At 29.4% G+C, this 20,474-nt stretch overlaps 2 protein-coding genes and 1 pseudogene across 3 annotated transcripts; 1 reads left to right on the top strand and 2 right to left on the bottom strand.

The window, feature by feature from the left end:
* On the bottom strand, positions 1-2,086 carry LOC132943953 (uncharacterized; annotated as a pseudogene).
* A 127-nt stretch (positions 2,087-2,213) lies between these two features.
* LOC132943950 (uncharacterized) lies at positions 2,214-12,130 on the top strand. The gene is made up of 3 exons (XM_061013127.1): positions 2,214-2,229; positions 5,507-5,632; positions 9,611-12,130. Exons 2-3 carry the CDS (start codon positions 5,630-5,632, stop codon positions 11,543-11,545), a joined length of 1,938 nt encoding a protein of 645 aa, XP_060869110.1. The 5' UTR covers positions 2,214-2,229; positions 5,507-5,629; the 3' UTR covers positions 11,546-12,130.
* A 39-nt stretch (positions 12,131-12,169) lies between these two features.
* Positions 12,170-20,474, bottom strand: LOC132943951 (cytochrome P450 302a1, mitochondrial-like). 2 transcript variants are annotated; one of them, XM_061013128.1, is made up of 9 exons: positions 20,442-20,474; positions 20,270-20,371; positions 18,123-18,490; positions 17,330-17,511; positions 17,008-17,212; positions 16,675-16,825; positions 15,126-15,374; positions 14,225-14,431; positions 12,170-14,114 (listed from the first exon to the last, which is right to left on the bottom strand). In XM_061013128.1, the coding sequence occupies exons 2-9, from the start codon at positions 20,300-20,302 to the stop codon at positions 14,004-14,006; spliced, it is 1,506 nt and encodes a 501-aa protein (XP_060869111.1). In that variant the 5' UTR covers positions 20,303-20,371; positions 20,442-20,474; the 3' UTR covers positions 12,170-14,003. The 2 variants fall into 2 exon arrangements, with proteins under 2 accessions (XP_060869111.1, XP_060869112.1); XM_061013129.1 differs by lacking the exon at positions 12,170-14,114 and having other exon boundaries at positions 14,265-14,431; positions 15,145-15,374.

Below are 20,474 nucleotides of genomic sequence, written 5' to 3'. Positions count from 1 at the left end.
TACAAGTATAATATGTTTTAATTATATTTTTAATAAGTAACAACTAATGATATACCTACCTAGTATCTATCTATGTGCACATTTTATTTTCCAACGGTTGACCAATATATTATAGTCATATTAAATTCTTACCTAGGCGTAGTGTTAGGTATCCAAATGGGCGAATAAACGCAGAAAATCAATAACAGTATTACGTTAGAAATGTACGGGAAAAAAGATATTATAGTAGGAACATCTGATGTTAAACTGTTGTGTACTCGAAAAATTGTATTTTATATGTTAAAAAGGGTGTCCCTTCACTACGAAACCGTTCTTGTCGGCCGTGTACGACATTTTTGCGTTGACGTCTTCGGGGGTGATAAACGAGTACGACCCCTCTTGGTTCATCACGAAACCGGTTCCATCGTCGTTCTGTGCCCGCGTTCCTTCCTTTCCGTCGTCGAGCGCATAACTATAAAATCCGAAAATGGGTATTATTGAAGACGTGTCTAACGATAAAAGTATAATATTATGTAGGTAAGTACCGACTACCGTATAAAATATTATATTGTAACGTATGGATAATGGGTTAAACGTAAATATTATTTTTTTTCATTAAATGTTTCAGCGTCGTTTTACTGTTAAAAACAACGAGACTGGTGTTTTTAGTGTTTTTACCAACGCAGTGTGGGCAAAAATAATATTCGACATAATATATAATATGTTGTTCAGCGGTCCACGTATAACAGCCGATGTGCACACCATTTTGTCACCTTGTAGTAATTTATATTATGTATAGAAATTAATAATTAATACAATTAATTATAATTTATAGGTAATTCGCACGATAATAATACCCGACGATGACGAAGGCTAAATATGGTGTCATAGACATACTAACATAACTATCAAATGAAATAAACAAAAATCGGCATTTTAAAGCAAAGTCAAGTACAAGTTAAGACGCTACTACAAAGAAAAACCACTACACGTTAAAACGAAAACACAACTAGTATAGATAGTATTAGTGGACTGTATTAATACAGTACACAACGCTTTCAACACTCGTTCGATGATAAAACCAGTTGTAAATGACAAAAAGGGGAGACATTGAAATCAGTAGATGACAAGAGTTTAAAATGAAAACCAAATAATACGAAATGGTGTACGCCGCTACACGCAGTACGTTGGTAAAATTTTCTTAATCTACACATTTAAGTACTTTTTAAAATTAGACAATATTCAAAAACTCGTTTATTAAAATGTCATTTCATAAAATATCACCGATTTTGATTAATAAACAGGTCAAAATGAAAATAATATCTCAAAACGTCCAAAAAAAGCACTAAAATCAAAAAATTTGCAAGATAAAAATATGTTTAATTTCAGTTCTCTGAATCATGAAACAAATTTGAAGATTACCCTTGCTATTTCTTAAGCATTTTATTAGAAATATATAAATTCTATAAAATCCCAATCCTGATCATTAGTCTAAAATCTATAATTTGTTTGCTCGCGTTTGAGACAATGATGATCAGGTTAGAATTTTGCCGAATTTTACCAATGTTCAATTTTTTCCAAAAAATATAACCAAAATCATTTTGGAATTTGGAACGTTATACTCGTAGAAATTATCATAACATTTTTATCAAAAATATATTTACGCGAGCATGAACTGGCCTTTTGCATCCGAGAAGCTCTCGTGTCTGACCAGATACGTTTTGGGCTTGGTCAAACTAGTCGCCGGCGCCGCCGCTGAGAACGCACAGTAGTCGATCAACAACAACATCGACAACGCAATGATTCGCACCTGTGGAAAATAAATATCGAAACCATATTATATTATTCTGTTGGACGCAATTATGTCCGCAGCGAAAAATATCTGAAATCGTAAAGGTAAAACTGCAACAGTGTGCATTAATATTATGTTACAAGAAATATACTGTGTATTATTTAATATATAGGTACTAACGGCCACCGTCATTGTTATTATTGTTGTTGTACTTTAAAATAATAAATTGTACTGGTTGTGCTGCTGCAGATACTTCGAGTCACCGACTGCGAGGATCCGATCCCGAGCCCGGCTTTTTAAATGATAACCAAAAACCAATGTACAATAGTGCAAATGTCTGAGATTAGTGTTTATAAAAATCGGAAAACTTACGGGGCGAGTTCACTTAAAAATCAATTAATGAGTAATTATAATATTTACAATCCATACGGACGACACGCGCAATGCACATAATATAGGTAGGTATACCAATATTCTACTAGTTAAAAATATAATGTGTTAAAACAACCAGTTTTTCGTTAATTCACGTATTCCTATTTGTGAAGGTATTCGTTCATGTTATACACAACGTTACGGTAGGAGGTACGTTTTTAAGATTCTGAGTGAAGTGAATAATGTTTTAGTTTTACAGCGAAGTGTATGTTGGTTGTTTTGTGTTTTTCATGATAGTTTTTGGACCAGTTTTTGAAAATGTTTCAATCATCAACTTTGAGGTTGGTTCTGGTAGAGAATTTGATCTTTTAGGTGGGAAAGTCTCGAATACTTTTATATAGAATAGTATAAGTATTATATATAAGTATATAAGTACTAATATTAGTTATACGAATAGGGGCTGAGTGGTTGACACATCCATTATGGTGAACTGTACTCAATTACGAGGGAGGTATACAGCAGACCGAGTTTTTCACTTTTAAAATTGTTTAGTTCATGATGCGCAGTTGATTTGCTTTGATTTAATGAGAATAATTATTTTTGTGCATACATATGACAAAGAGGTTTTCGAATTTTGAACATTTATTATTCATCCTAAAAATTATTGAAACAAAAATATCCACAAGACTACAAAACTAAATAAATATTTAAATACATAAGGCGATTTCCGAGCATATTAATTATTAAAGTTATTGTGGATATTTTATTGTAGTTTATTGACTTTTGTAGTTATATTATAATTATAGTGTTTAGTCTGTGAAATTTAAATTATTGATAGTAAAATTGGGATATATAATATTGTCAAGTATCTAATTAATATCGCATTTACCTAGGTATTGATTTGTTTACGGAATTCTGCTCAATGTTATTTATTGCGATTGCAATTAGGTGTTTTCAAATATATTACCTGATTAGAATAAAATGTTTTGAAGAATTTGATATACTTCTGTACAAATTGATTTTTTTTCTTAATTGTTTATGGTATTTTAATTGATGTAAAAAAGTATTTTATCACACATACGTTGAGAATAGCTCGAGGCTTGTGTAGTCTCTGGAGACTGTTGTAATTTAAAACTAATTAAGGTGAGGCACTGTAAAATGTTTTTTTAACCTACAAAACAGTGTTAATCGTGTGTTCTTGACAGGGCTATGTGCTCTATTTATATATTGTTGTTTTATATAAATTTGAAGTTTAAATAAAAATGTATAAATTACTACGAAATAAAAATTTTTAAATGTTTAATGTTTAGTTTAGTATACTTGCTAAACAATAGCCATGATATTGTCAAAATAAATTATGGATTTCACTTTCATCACTTTATCACATATTTTCAATATTTATTTATAAACCTGTCACACTAGGCTATGTATCTATACTACATACATAAAGATAATAGATAATATAAATATTGGGTATAACCACAATTCCTGAAACATAATGTTATAGTAAAAATGTAGCTTGGAGACGTCGTACGAATATGTATTTATTACGAACGCCCACCGTTGAGCTGTCCATTCTTTTTAAACTTCGTGTACAAAATGTCACACTATGGTTTTGTTCTTAGTTAAATTTTATAAAATTTTTATAAAAAAACCTTAGCTTTAAGAGCATTAAAATTGCTCATATTTTCAACATTAAGAGCGGTTTTTCGGTTTCTGGCAGCAAAAAAGATTTAGTTGATACTTTGAAGCGTCAAAAGTTTTTCTTTTGTTTTAAACAATCTTAAATTTCCAGTACATTTTCAAATTATCGGGAAAAACGTACAAAATAAAATTAGAAAAACCGGAATTTTCACCTAAACCATTTTTTTTGAAAACTGGTGTTGTTTTTATTATTTAATTAAAAAACGAAAAACTTTAGACTTAAAATTTTCACCAAATATTCATATTAATAGGTAATTACTAGACATATAATAATATAATAAAAATAATAAATTTAAAAATAAAATTATGTTAAATTTCGGGTCAATTTTTGCTATTTATTGATATTTAAAATGTTTAACTTTTTAAAAGTTTTATTTAATTTACCTATATATGATACTGATTTTAAATTTTTGTGAAAAAGCTTGAAATTTTAACAAGGTTCCTTATAAGTTGTTTTTACCATAATTAAAAAAATATTGAAAATACATATTCACATTTTTTTGTTTTAATAAGCGTATTTAATACAACTATACTACAACTGCACTACTGCAGTAAATTACTGTATCTAAGTAGATTGACTTAGCACAACCGATACCTATTATACGGGACAGTGAATTTTCCGGGGTTTTTTCTATGACGATACATAGTTTATGCAATTAATAGAAACAAACTACAAATTATATAGTGACAATTTTCCGTTAATATTAAAACGAACTCGAGGTATCCACCCATAGGTATCTGCCATGCCCGGATGGGGGATGACGGCGTCTCTCTCCAGACACGTGACAGCCCGAAGAGAAGTGCCGACCGTGGCCGGGTTTCGAACCGGCGTCGGTGCGCGTCGCAACCGATGCCTTAGTCCGCTCAGCCACTCCGTCCTCCAAACAATTTTTACAATAGGTTATTTAATACAAATGACTATCGTCTCTCACCTTCTATATAAGCTAAGCTTGTATTGAAGGTGATGAGGTCATTACTCTTTAAATAGTATATAACTAATTACTATAAACATTTAATATAGGTAATATACATAATATAAGTAGGCTAAAACTGAACAGAATAGATAAAAGACAATTTTAATTACAATGTAATAATAGAAGAGAAAAACAAATATAAATAGCTTTTGAATAACTATTAAGATACCTATAATATTACTGCATGCACACATTATTATTGTATTTAATATTTATATGTTTTTAGATTTAACAATTTTTAATAACTAATAATAGAAATCACATTTTTAATAGTTTATTGATTTACTTGGCATTTAATTCAACCGGTAGAAAAATTCTTAAAAATTGAGATATAATTTATTTTATTATGATTTATTTCATAGTAACATGGTGTCTTTATATGTTTGAAAATGTTTGATACAGTGTCATTACTAGGTATGGATAAAAACGTTAATCGAATTATTTATACATATATACATAATATAGTACTCCAAAAATGCGAAAATTCCAAGTGTTGACATTCTTTTGATTTTTTTACAAGGCGTATCTTGAACATTTGTCGATTAGGAAGAAAATGTATTATATTTTTTTCAAGATAAACAACAGTCTGGTCAGTCTGCGTTAAAAACTGAAATATGTCATTTCAAACAAATACAATTCATATAGGTATACAATATACATATAGATATTGTTTTAATGATTTTAGGATGTGTTATCGTCATCATAATGTCAGAAGCATTCGAATCACAACCTACTTATAACTTAGTGTAGTATATCATGGTGGCTATTACAGTACAGACAAGACTGTAAGCTGAACTCCGGAATAGCAATGGTAAGTTGTTTCATACATGTGATAAATATTTTATTATTTTTAAATTTAATAATACGTAGCATAAAAAATCATATAATTATTATAAATATATTTTATTATTTAATTTAAAATATTACAATTTTTATTCTAAAATTCTATGATGAATTAAAATTAAAATTAAATTTGTCTATAGGTGCGCCAACTTATTGTGTACTTTACCTCTACATTTTAAGGTTTTACATATTAATATTCATAATTCATAAATATCATATATATAGTGTTTCTCTCATCTAAAATAAATTAAAATTAATAAATATTATTGTTGACGAAGTTCATTTTTAATTTTTCAGATATTTTCCTAAACTAATAACTGAATAGAACAATAAATAAACAGCATACCTACTGAAAATAATAAAAGAAATGCTCATTAATCATTATCCTCTAGGAAATATTTTCTATAATATTTCCATAATAATATGTAATTATTATGAATACGTTTTCCGTATAGATAAATCATACATGTATAACAATAAATTAAATAAATTTAAAAATTATTAATATTTGAACAATTATGATAGTCAATATTTTTTTTTTACCATCATACTTATATCAGATTATATTATATTATTATTGTTATATCTATCAAATAATGAAGTGTAGATATCTTTCACATTTCATAGTCCTGATTTAAAATAACTAAAAAGGTATATTTTGATCAACTATAACTGTTATTTGTGGATTGTTTGATGAACTGCGATATTCATAAAACAATAAATATTGATATTTTTAGTGCTTTTTAATTGTTAATGAATGAACTTATCTGATAAAACCTATTAAGTTGGTTGAATATATAAGTAATTTACATTTATATATATAACAAACGTCTGTACGTGATATTTTAGCATTAAACACGAATCATGACTATTTAGAGTTTCTAGTACCTTGTTTTGGAATTTGAGGTATGTAGATAAAAATATAAAAAAAACTGCAAATTGCAGTAGGTACTATAATATAAGATAATATGTATATCACGATTTTAAATAAATTTTAACAGTTTATTTTTAACGATTTTGTTGAATATTATTATTTATTATACATGATTATAAAATATTTATGTAATAATATTTAAATTAAATCCACCCTATAACATTAAAAATAATCTAATATTGTATAGTCTTAGGACCTTATTAGAAATAGTACAAAATATAAAATGTACACATTTTACAAAATTATATATTTTGATAGAATTTTTTATATATATACACTCATTATAGTTTTAAGATTTATTACAACATTTTAATAATTATAAGATTGAATATTTTATACATAGAAATATTTTGATAGTCTTAAGCTGCTAGATAATCAGTGCCTATAATTATGACGCACCTAATATAATTTTTAGGTAGGTACTAAAATAGTTGAGGAGTAGTAGTGTTCACACAGATCCTCCTCTGCTGTCGGTTCAAACGGATAAAAAAAAAAAAAAGGTACTAAAATAGTAATATGTTATATTTTCATAGATTTCGAACTAGTTCAAATCTAGTTTTTTTAAAGCCATTATTGATATTATGTAGTATGTACAAGCATATATTAAGTGTTATCACTTATCAGTGGTGTAGCTAAGATTTTGAATTAGCCTCCCTTCCACCCATAGAAGATCATTTTTTTCTCCAAAAATCTTCAAAATGTAATACAAAGTTCCTTATAAGTTTTTCTTATACAAATTTATGATTATTAGACATACATTTTTTCTTCGTAATTCATCAAATTATCTTAATTTTAATGGTATGACAAAAATCGTTTAACGTTGTCTAGGTTAGTCGTCTAACCTAAACAGGGTACGCCAAAATAATAGCATACGATTTTTTTTATTTGACAAAAATACTTGGAAATTTAACACAAGGTTTCTCATAAGGTGTTAATATACTGGAATAAAAAAAAAGCGGAGTTTGTCGTTTGCGCATCATTAGTACCCCAGGTAAGAAATTTGGTAGGTCGTTTGCGCATCGCAAATTTTAACAATAGAAAGGTACTTACTACCTATTACCTATCTACCTATTAGTGATAATATAATATATTTAGATAATATTTATATGTAAATACTTTTGCAATTTATAACAAATCAACAAATCTATTCAGTAGATGATCAAATAATATTATATATTTTTTTTTTTTTTTTTGGTAAATGTGAATATTAATTTTGTAATTTTTTTTTAAATATGAATTATGAATATTGACGATTATTTTTGTAAGTGTAAATAAAACCTGGTATACGTAATTTGGAATGCGCAATCGGCCTATAAAAAGATTATTTGTAAAAATAGCTAGGGAAAACTCCCTATGCCTTTTTAACAATAGCTATACGCAAACGGCCTATATAAAGGTTTTTTGTAACAATAGCGATTGGAAAATACCCTATGCCTTTTTTAACAATAGTGATGCGCAAACGGCCTACAAAAAAGGTCATTCATAACAATAGCGATGCGCAAACGTCCTACGCCCAAAAAAAGTTGATCGTATATTTACAAACATTTTAGAAAGTTATTTGAAGTTAACATTTTTATGAAGTTGGATATTTACCCATAAAATAAATATTTTAGTTTTTTTGTTGTAATTCAAAATGTATTTGTATTTGAAATTTGAGACATTCTACTGTTACTTAAATAATCATTTTCTATACTCAATACAATTTTATAAATATTTAGACTAATTTTAAGCGATTCATATGCATTTGCATTGATAAATAATTTTAGTATCGGTAAAAAAGCTTGATTACGTAATACAAGATTCTATATATTAAGTTGTAATGTTGTACCAATAATAATTTAAGAATATTAAGAGTACATCAACATTATTTTTTTTATATGTATTTTAAATTCAAAATGAATTGGTCCTCTAATTTCCCTTTTAACTGAGGTTTTACATAATAAGTCATAAACGCTTTTATCTAATAATAATATTTCTCTCATATCTAATTTTTCATTTTATTATTACAAACAATCTAAATCTTAAACTGTAAATTATTTTGTGGGTAAAAACGTATACAATTTTCATTTTTACAGCAAAGATTTAAAATTTTTATTTAATGCTCCTTACAAATATTTTTTTCTGAAACCCAAAAATCTAAAAATAAATAATCAACATTTTAAGTTCAAATTTCGATGAAATTGGATGTTTAAACGAAGAATAACAATTTTATCGAAAGTTATTTTGTAGTTATTCAAAAACATTATTTGGGGAAACTTGAATATTTTACGTGCACCAGTTATTATTTATTATATTTTACCATAATACACAGACATTTTACAAATATATTTACTAATTTTAAGCCATTCACACATTTTACGATAAGGTGGGTTTGATTTAAAACTTAATAACAATATTAATATATGTATTATAATCTACAATATTAACATTTAGGTACTATAGTAATAATTATAATGATTTATAAATGAGATATTTTTGGAAAAATCTAATTTAACCTACCATAAAATAAATTACTATAATTGCAATATAAACGTCTAGTTCAATATACATAATAATATAAATTAACAGACCGGCTTCGTTCAGAATTGTTTTTTGTATGCAATATGCAATAATAATTATAATAATAATATTTAGCTCTATTTTAAAATGTCCATAGATAACAGTTACATATTCAATGATAAGGTATCTACATTCAACACCCACTGTAGAGTTGAATGAGTTGATACTTACTAGGCCACTTTTTTAGTTATTTTGATTTATTTTTATTTTAAGACCATGTTAGAATTATTGCGTTGATTATATCTTTGATTTATTTTATTCAAATTGTATATCATATGGTCATATGGAGAACCCGGATGAGCATGTTGACGTTGGTGTTTAATATTATGTTGGACTGTAGAATTCTTCATTTTTAATTTATATATATTGTGTACCTACTTACTTTTAATTACATTTTTACGTTTCAAGTATTTATACAATTTGTACTTATTAAATTTTTTATTGTCTTTCCAGGCACCTAAATTGTTGAGGATAACAATTATTCACGTCTTATTGTGGAACCTTATATTTTCTCTATCCGAGAGTATTGAATTAAATGAAGATAGTAAATTATTATTAAATAGTTTACACGATCGAGTACGGTACACAACACATATTTGTGATCGTTTGAAAAATTCACCACCGGTTGTTAATAATAATAACTATGAACCTCACTCAGATGGAGTTGATCATTTTGAAAATCCGGGCTTAGCTAAGGATTTAAGTGAACCATCAAATCCCGTAAAACGGCATGCTATCATACGATGCTATAACCGCTCTCCTGCTCAGGAAAATAATGAATCTAATAAGCCAGAGCTAATAACAAGCGAGTGGCAAATGAAGTCTACTCCTGTAAACAACGCGTATGGCGATTTGTATGACCATTCGATGGGTCAAAAATCAAAAGTTGTAGGTCTAAAAGAAATCGACATTAATTCACAGAAAGTGATTGATCAAGAACCGTTATATCATACAGTACCATTTTTACAGAAAAGAAATCTTATTGGCAATAATCCGAAACACTCACTACTTCAATTAAATTTAGAAGATACGAAAAACAAAATTAAATCATTAATTTCTACACCACAACATAAGTTAGGTGAAATAATATCAGATAAATTAGTCGACGAGAGTCTACATAATAAACTAGCCCAGCCGTCACTGACTCTCCCATTACCTTCCAAATTTATTAAGTATCCCGTAATTAATCCATTGATACAGTCACCTGAAATACTTACTAATGTTGATACAGCTGGGTTAATAACAGATAGCGACAAACATGGTGACCCGTTAAAACCGTCTCCACTTTTACCACAAGTACCGAATAATAATTTTTACCACAAAGATTTGACGGTTGAAAACAAACCATTTTTGTCCCTTCCATCAATTCAACTTAACAAGCCGAAACCCGTAGATATATTATATGACAGACGTGTACCACCTATCGTTTATCGGCCTACACTTTCTCAGTTCGTACAAAAACCTGTCATCAAACCAATACTTCCACCAATTCTTGTGCAAAAAGAAGTATCGTATCCTTCAACAAACGAACAAGCACAGGCCAATATTGGTTTGCAATCACAATATCCTAAAATAATCAAGAACGGTATTGCTGAATCAACGTCTCAACCAATTCTAATTAAAAAAGAAAATCCAATACCTTTGCCATTTAAAAAACCACAGGAATTAATTGGTTCACCACCTACTCAATTTGTGAAGACTTCTGACATAGAAACATTTAAGCCAATTACATTTATCGAAAAAAAAGTTTCAATTTATTTGCCATATAAAAAACAACAGGGATTAATTGATTTGTCACCACCTACGCAATTTATGAAAACTTCTGACACAGAAACGAAATATAAACCGATTACGATCGAAAAAGAAGTACAAATATCAGAGCCAAAAGAACAAAAACAACCTATAGTTGATTTGTCACCTCAAGCTCCACAACTTATAAATACTCCTGACAAAGAATCAATATATCAGGAAACTCCAGGGCAAACAGTAGTATCAGTAAATGAGCCGTACGAGCAAAATCCATCAATAATTGGTTTGTCTTCACCTCCTCCGATAACCGAGCTTTTCAACGGTGAATCAACATCACAAATAATGCCGAGTGAAAATGAATTTTCAATGTCCAGTGTGTATGGACAACAACAGCCAATAGCTAATTTTTCGCCACCACCACCTCCACCTCCACAACTTCAACAAATTAAATTACAAAAGGAAATATCCATACCTGTATCATACCAACAACAAATAGTTGGTGCACCTATAAAGCTAGTCAAAACTATTAACACTGAATTAATATCTCAAAAAAAAAATGCATTTTATGATCAACAACAACCAATCATTTTGCCATCACCTCCTCCACTAACCAAGACTTCTACTTCAGCGTATGCCTAATCAAAAATACATTTTAGTATTCAATATAAATATATTAATTAATTAATTTGTCATAATTTTCTAAATATCAACATTTTTGATTTGAATCAATTTGTCAATCTATTCCAATAGAGAAAAATGTATTAATATTTACTGGAGTTTGTTGTATAAATCTCAATCAGTTATTATTAGTTTAGTCATTACTCATCACTTACAAATCTAACCAAGATTTCAGCAATCAGTGAACATTTAAAATAAAAACATTTTTAAAGCTTGTGATGTATAAAATATTTATAGATTTCAATTTTTGAACACGTTATACGTTTAGAACGTACCTACTACCTACACACTGTTATATAAATTATTGTTTATGGAGCATTATAAAATTGGAATTTAAATTTCTTTTACTATATTTTAATCATCTTTAATAATTGTATTTATTTAGTATATTATCTCGATGTTTATGTAAGAAAATAAAACATAAAAAAGTTTAAAAAGTATCAAGTTTAAAAAAAATATGTCATACCTATTTCTTTGTTTTATTTAAAATGTTATCTATTATTGTTTATTAATTTAAAAACTCAATACATGTAATTATGGCCGGTACATTGTTAATTATTTTACATTACTAAATCTATAATAATTAATTGTTACATTGTAAAATTGGATGGTTAATACTTAATCGTAAGGATATTATTTTTAATTTTAGGATGAATTGATAAATGTTCTATCTGGCTACCTATCTATAATTAATAAAAGGTAATGTTTGAGTGTGCGTGTGCGTGTAAGCGATCCATACCCAAGTCTATAGCACTCGTGGTAATGATATTTGGTACACAGAAAATCCTATATACCCAAGCATGTGCACCTCAAAGTCAAATTTTTAAATTTTGCATTTTAAAGAGTGGCCCACTTAGGGATTTGTTGGCTCACGAGAATCAAATATTTTTTTGTTTATTTAAATCAGGGGATTTATGTCAAGGGCCAAAAAATAAATATACATTTTTCACAGGCCACAATTTAAATATACCTTAATATTTTGTTTTAAACAAAAATGTATAGTCAATTATAGTCATACCCAATTCAATTTATTTAAGGTCATAAACTCATAAACCTACATACTACAAACAAACAACGTTTTAATCCGCAGTTTCTAGTCCATATACTATCTTAGTTCATGATTTTTATATAAGTTACACATTTTACTCGCGGGTTACATAACATTACTATGGATTAATTTAATTAAGATCTACTTCTTGATTTTTTGATAAAATGTCGATTTCAGATGTTTAACTATTATCCTAACGTTTCTCAACCCGATCTTAGCGACTAAATATTAAGTCACAAATAATGTTGTATTTAAACTTTGTGTATAGGTCACCAATAAATTAATAAAATAATAATATATTATTTTATTTTAGAAAGACTTATAGATAATGGTTAAGTTGAAAGGAAAAACTTTTTAAAACATTTTTGCTTAAACAATTTTACTTGACAAACACAATATGTATATAATATTATTATTAATAATGTTGTACTAGATATTGGTCTTGAAAGCAATAAATTGTGTACCGACATACCGTTAGTCAATACTCTAAGGTGGGTATATGTGATATAACCCCCACAGTTCACTTTTAACTTTATTTTAAAAATGTAGCATAAATAATTTGTTTTATCTTGGGTATCATAAATATTTTTTACACAAAAGTTCAGTACCGCTCTCGTACATTATAATATACGTCAATAACACTTATCTACGTATATATAATATCGAATTTTCAAATTTTCTTATACGAAATGAATAATTTTAAATCAATGCATCTTGATAATAATTTAATATCAAAACGGTATATAGGTATTTTTGAAAAAAAAAATTAATTAATTAAATAAACTATAAAAGTATCCAATATCAGTAGTACTCATAAGTAATTTTTTTAAAAAATATTTTGATTTAATTATATTCATTATACGTTTTATTAAAACTTTTCTAAAAAAATAGTATGTTTTTAAATTATATATCTAAAATTAGTTGAGACTTCCAGATGATTAAACAATTTATCTTCCATTTGTTGCATGGCAAATAACTTCAGATACGATTTACTTTAGGCTCAAATTTAAGCCACGAAGAGCCAACGCTTGAAACCAATATTCATTTCAACGGTTTGTGTTATGGTAATGGTTTTTTTAAAGTTTTGATTTTGATTACGGTATGTAAGAAAATTAAAAAAAAAACCGATATTAGATTATACCCGGTTCCAAGCCCTGTGAGTACATGCATAAGTGCATAACTAAACAATAGGTTTTAATGTAATAATATCCACAAACGCCTGTTGCAGTAAAATACAATAATTTTCTTCCAAAACGTTTTCGAGCTGCATTATAATATCAAAATACATCTTATATAAATTATAATTCGTTGGAATGGTATGTATTTGTTTTTATACCAAGTGAAGGGATTACAATTGAAATATTATATTGTTCAGTCTCTGGTCTTGAATATTATAGATATCGGTCCGTCCGGTTTGTTTATCAATAATGATTTACTGTCCAACTTTGGTCCCGTCCATGTCATCTCAAAGTTTCTGACGATCTGAAACGCACGTACGATATATTTTGTACAGGGTAGATACTTACTGACTATCGTTTATTAGGCTTTCATAATGCGCCTGGCCGCATGTGATTCGTAAATATACAACTTACTTTTATAAGCACGACCTGTAGGAATTGTTCAGACAAACGTCTCGCTATGCACGTCCTAGGTCCGTGGCCGAAAGGTAAGACCAAATACGGACTGACCGGCTCGTATTCGGCAGTGTCCTTTAGCCATCTCTCTGGCACAAATTCGTTGGGTCGCCGGAAGTATTCTTCCAGACGGCAGCTCACCTGGTTTTGCGTGACGACGACCGTCTATATATGTGTTTGAAAAACGACATTTTCAGTTTATCATAATTTATTTAGAACAACGCAGTTAACAGCGTAAATTTGGTTCTATTATAATATAATATAAAAAGGACGTCACACACTCGTTATAACTACGGTTCTTATAGAGTTCTTATTAATTTGAACGAAATATGAAAAAAAAAACGTAGTGATCAAATATAACTAATACGATTTACAAGACGACTGTTGTTCCCATATGAATATGCAGTTTGGTGCTTATCGGTTCCTTGTTCCTTGTTGCGTGACTGAGTGAGTACCTAAGACATTATAATGCAGAAAAACTACTGATTCACGTGAGAAAGAACTTCGAAGAATTTGTTGTGAACTACCTACAGAGGTATTTGGCGTACACCAATAATACATTTTCAGACAAGATGGATATTATATTTATGAAAACATTTGTTTTCTCCAAAAACAACACTCCGATGGTTTCAAAATAAGTTGAAAATACCCACCAATTTAAAGGAAAAAATTTAAATTTTTATCGGCGGTCGAGAACATTATAGCAGTGTTATTGATCGAGTAATTACAGTCGTCGCCCGCGTCTCGTGTGAAGATCATCATTCTAGTTATTAGTGAACTCTCGACGAGTGTGCAATGTGGTGACGTCCCAAATATTTTATTGTATAATATATTTTATAATATTGTTTTTCGCGTTTACTCCTGCCGGGACTCTGTACCCGGAAAACACGCATTCCTCGGGCAGTATCCGGCCGACGCCCACCGATATCGGATTCATCCGGAACATCTCCTTGACGACCGCTTTCGCGTACACGGCCCGCTCTAACACCTTATCGGTGACTGGTGTGTGGTTGTCTGGTAGCAGGGCCCGCGCCTCGTCGAACATTTTCTCCCTAACGTCCGGGTTCGACGACAAATGGTACAGTCCGAAACAACACGAATACGTCGCCTAGAACCGACAAACCGTACTCACATCTATTTACAACTATTTACTATATATACATAATATATATACGATGATTACAAAATAATAATAATAATAAAACTAGTATTATAATTTTCATAGGTTTTTACCACAGCCAGGTGTTGATAACCGATAGCCGACGAAAATTAATTTTACCGATCAACGAGACCGGTCAAAAGTAACAAAAACGATTCAATGCAATGTACGGCTTTGATGTGTAAATTCTAACATCCGGTTAACAATATCACATTTCTGCTAATTTATTAGAAACGAATGGGCTTAAGACTTTTTAAGTGAATATAATATAAAATACAGCGTGACTGCCCAGTATTACAAACACCACAGACATATGTTATCGAATCAATAGTATATCCTATAGTATACAGTGGTCTTCAACCTTTTTGACTCGCGACCCACTGTTTTTGTAAAAAAAAAGTTCACGAGCCGTGTCAACTTTGTCGGCCATAGAAGGAAAAAAAACAATTTAGCTGCCATAGTTTTTCGTAATTTCCCGTGTATAAGTGGCGCACAAAACATTTCCAAAAAAGTTTCAATAAACATTTACTTAAGTTTGGGATCACAATTAAGCTCAATTTATTGATTTCCTATATCAGTAGACATTTTAATTGTCTTTATATCTACCATAAATGTTTGTTCATCACTTATTCGAGTTCATAATTTAAAATGTTATAATCTTATTTTTTTTTTCATTTTAAAATAAAATGTGTCATGCATTTTTATAGGTTAAGCGACCCTAAATTTGGTTGAAAAACATTGCCCTTTGTATATTAGAAGATATAAAATTCCTATATTAAAGTAAAACGTTTCCAAACAAATTTTTAAGTATGGCCGCTAAGTACATGATTATTTTTAATGCCCCATCAACGATTCATAGATTCATTAAAATATAAGCCACTATTTAACAAATCAATTGTTAACTGGATTTATGTAAACATATAATTGTAATTTTGGTAAAAAATTGTGTAATTAAAATTTTGGTTGATAAATTATGAGATCTGGTTTCCCATCTTTTGGGTAGGGTAAACTTAATAACAAGCGCAAATTAAAAACAACAATGTTATAAATGTGTAAAAATACATTTGTTTGTAATTCCCATTGTAGGCAAGTAAATTGAAACTGTAAAGTATTTGTGAAAACAAATATATAATAGCATAAAATGTATTAAGCAAGATGGTTTCTATATACGTTTATAACATAATTCTATAGGCGTAGGTTCTGCGTACAGTAATTAACTAAAATAAATTAACCTAAAATTGTATATTACCGTGTCGATTCCAGCTAACAAAGTGTCCACAGTCATTCCAATTACGTCTTTGAAGTCCGTGTCGCCTGAGCTCAAGTATTCTCCCAACAATGATGCGGAGTCTGTCGATTTAATACTGATTAATTTTTCATTTACAACTTTAAGTGCAATTCTAAAAAAAAAATATTACTCAAATATTTTTGACGACCAGAAAACATGTCGTTATTAATTAATTTTATTTGAATACTATACTATATAATGTCTAGTAAGTAGCTATAATGGAATATTGGTTAAAATAATTAAATAATATTTTGTAAATATTGATTACTCAGCTAAACTCGTTAAATGGCCTACTTTTCAATTTGTTCGTGTCCTTTTCGTATACTTTTGTACATGGGGGTGTCAAACTTCCTCCATAGTTGTGGTCCATTATCAGTCTTCATTATCGCACTGTTTATGTCATGAGCCGCCTTGATCAGTTTCGAACACTCCGAATCTGAGTTCCATTCTTCGTTTTTGAACCGCTGTAGTCGCTCGTCGAAGGCGATATAGTACGTCACTGTTGACGTTGTTTGAATTTAATAATATTATATACAGTTTCGTTGATATAGGTAGGTACCTATTGTAATATCATACAATAAAACATGTCATGTTTCTGTGAAAAATAAAAAGTTACGTTCTAGGAAGAGCCTGGATAGTTCGGGGCCGAAATCGTCTCTGCGTTCTGCGCGTTTTATTCTTCGATCTATAAATTCTCCGACTACTGTGTTCGTACTATCCACGTACCGTTTGATGCATTGGACCTTACTCAAATGTTTTTGGAACGCCTTTCTAAGTCTCCACCAATCCGAGCCATTTCTGCAATACGTATACGCAATGTTTATAATTTAACAGTAGTTATAGTTGAACGTATAATTTGATATAGTAACTAAAATGTTAAAATTCGTATTTGAATGTCTATATCAGTTACCTACCAAATTGTAATAATACTGATTTCCAACACGAAAAATACAAAAAATATAATCATTTGCACTCATAATTTATTATAACTTTATAAGGCATGTGTATTGTAAACAAGAAAACAGTAGGATAACGGTAGGATACAGCCTACAGGCGTATATTATAACGAGTTTTGTTTCCAGATTTTATAAATTTCAGATAGGTAGTTCTATTTAAACAATATAAATATAATATAAAATAATATTCTAGGCTGACAAACTGTCTTTGATCAGAATCTTTTGTTGTATATACAATAATGATATTTAACCATTGAATTATGATTTAACATCATCTATACATGTGACCAACTTGTATAGAAGAGTGACACCCTCATATTCGCTTTTTTTATCTTATACCTATAAGTAAACGAAAATAATAAACTTCGCTAATAATAACTAATAAGTATTTTAACTAATATTTAAAACTTAAATTGCAGGTATATTAATCAACCAAATTAATCATATACTCACGTGGGCAAAAGTCCTCCAGTGTTGTACACATCTGGTTTGCTCAATCTGTACTTTTGTAATGCCAAATGACTACGTCTCTCTGGGTACCTGCCTTCTTTCCGGTAAAGCGTCTCGATGTCTTCTGGTTTGAATATCCACACTATGGACACGCCGGACACAATATCTTCCCGGACAACTGGTCCGTACTGACGGAGTTTCGCCAACCCATTGTGATGTAATCGGTCAAATTTGTACTTACCGAATACAGGTAAATATTGGTAAAGGGTGCCGACCAGAGGCAGAGATGTTGGTCCTGGGATTTCGTTAAATTCTTTGACAGCCGTCGTTTCCGCTGACAAAAAACGAAGTATTTGGAACAAAGCCGATTTCTAAAAAATATTTTCTGTCAGTATATTATATTTATCATTTTTTATTGATACCTATAAATGTATACTGCATATCTAGGTATAAAATTAATTTTAATCTTATTTAAACAAATTGTATTTGATTCTATTATAGGTATAGGTTATATCTACAATGTAATAAAAATGTGTTGTAGTATGTATTTATTGTATTCGTTGAACTTGATCAAATAAATTTGTCTATCCGAATGATTTATCAATGTTTTGTACATATATTGTACCTATTGTTATTCTATAAAAATTGTAATAATAATGCGACTATTGTGTATTCAAATCTATTTTTTACGTTTTGACGCAAAGTGTACGCATGGAAATATAAACGCGTCGACGCGTAATACGTTTTAAAAAGTTGAACAAAATTCAAATTTATGATATTTTAATTCTCTCCTCGTTTATTCCAACGACAAGTATCAAAAAATATGTATTTTGCTCAGTGGTTTCCAAGAACGAACTAGTGCACACCACGAATCTTTTATTCTGCACACGACATCAACGCCGAATGTCGATTACCGATGTCAGCGAAAATGTATATCGTACTCAATCATATAAACGCATTTATACGCGTTTTTGTTGTATTATCATGTCACGCTGTGCAGTAAATTGGTTATAATATCATTGTAACTACGAACACGGGCGTCGCGTGTAATTTAAATTGATTTCTACGCGAATGTGTTTTATAAGAATCGTAAAAAAAAACACAACAACAATGGAATCGATAAATCACGAAGCACATTACGTAAAGAAAAAAAAAATTATAATAGTAGGTTTACATTAGGTGTGTTCAACTTCTGAATTGAATATTATACATCATTATGAGAGGACGTGATACCCGCACGCGTTGTCTCCGCTTTACAAGTGCGTAACATAGCAAATTTTAAACTCAGCAGAACACGTGTAGCTCCGTTAGTTTAAAAATTAGAGTAGATTGACCTCTTATAAAATCTAAAGGTAAGATTATTATCTAGGCAACCTCATGGGTTTTTCATTACAATTTCATTTTAAAGCAAGTATTTTAAAATTGCAAATTGCAAATATGTATAATATGTACATCTTAAAATACATACTCATAACTCGCTTTAAAATTAAAATATAATAAAAAGCCCACGAGATTGCCTAGATAATAATCTTACCTTTAGATTTTATAAGAGGTCAATTCACTCTAATTTTTAAATTAACGGAACTGCACGTGTTCTGCTGAGCGTAGAATTTGCTATGTTACTAACTTGTAAGACGGAGACAACACATGCGGGTATCACGTCCTCTTAATTTTAGTTTGAGTTAAGAGCCTAAGTATCACACAGCCAGTTTAATGGTACTCCGAACACAACCTGTTAAATAACATATTAACTCATACAACTATACAAGTCAGTCTAATTAATAGTCGTTAATACATTTCAAATATTAATTGGGTGGGATTTTAAAAACTATTGGATGGAAATTGGAACATTGATACTATTTATCTATATTAATAGATAAATTGTTTTGTTTAAAATTAATTTAATATTTATTATTACCATTCATACCTAACATGCTATACTATACTATATAGGTACAACAGTATAAATTATTATAGTATAATATAATATACATATAATTTTTTTACTGCCGCCTATATTATGCATGTAAACATAAATATACTACTCCTGTTAAACATTCTAGACTCGTATACAATATGATACTTATACAAATATCAGTAATTTTCTTTTAAATGGTATAAAGTCGACAATCTTTATCCGTTATACTCACGCTGCAATGATTGACTCGTCGCAAATGTTCCATTGTAATGTTCCAGACGCACGTACGCACCGCGTACCCAATACGATGAATTCTGTATTGTGGTTGTTCTGTCTAAACGGATAATACATAAAACATATTTTTAAAAGAACAATGTAAAAAATAATATTAACAGACAGAGTACCTTGATCCACCCACCTCGGGAACTGACAACAGA

Source organism: Metopolophium dirhodum, chromosome 4 (genome assembly GCF_019925205.1).
Source record: "Metopolophium dirhodum isolate CAU chromosome 4, ASM1992520v1, whole genome shotgun sequence".
Classification (NCBI taxonomy): Eukaryota; Metazoa; Arthropoda; class Insecta; order Hemiptera; family Aphididae; genus Metopolophium; species Metopolophium dirhodum.
This window is presented reverse-complemented; position numbering and strand designations above follow the sequence as displayed.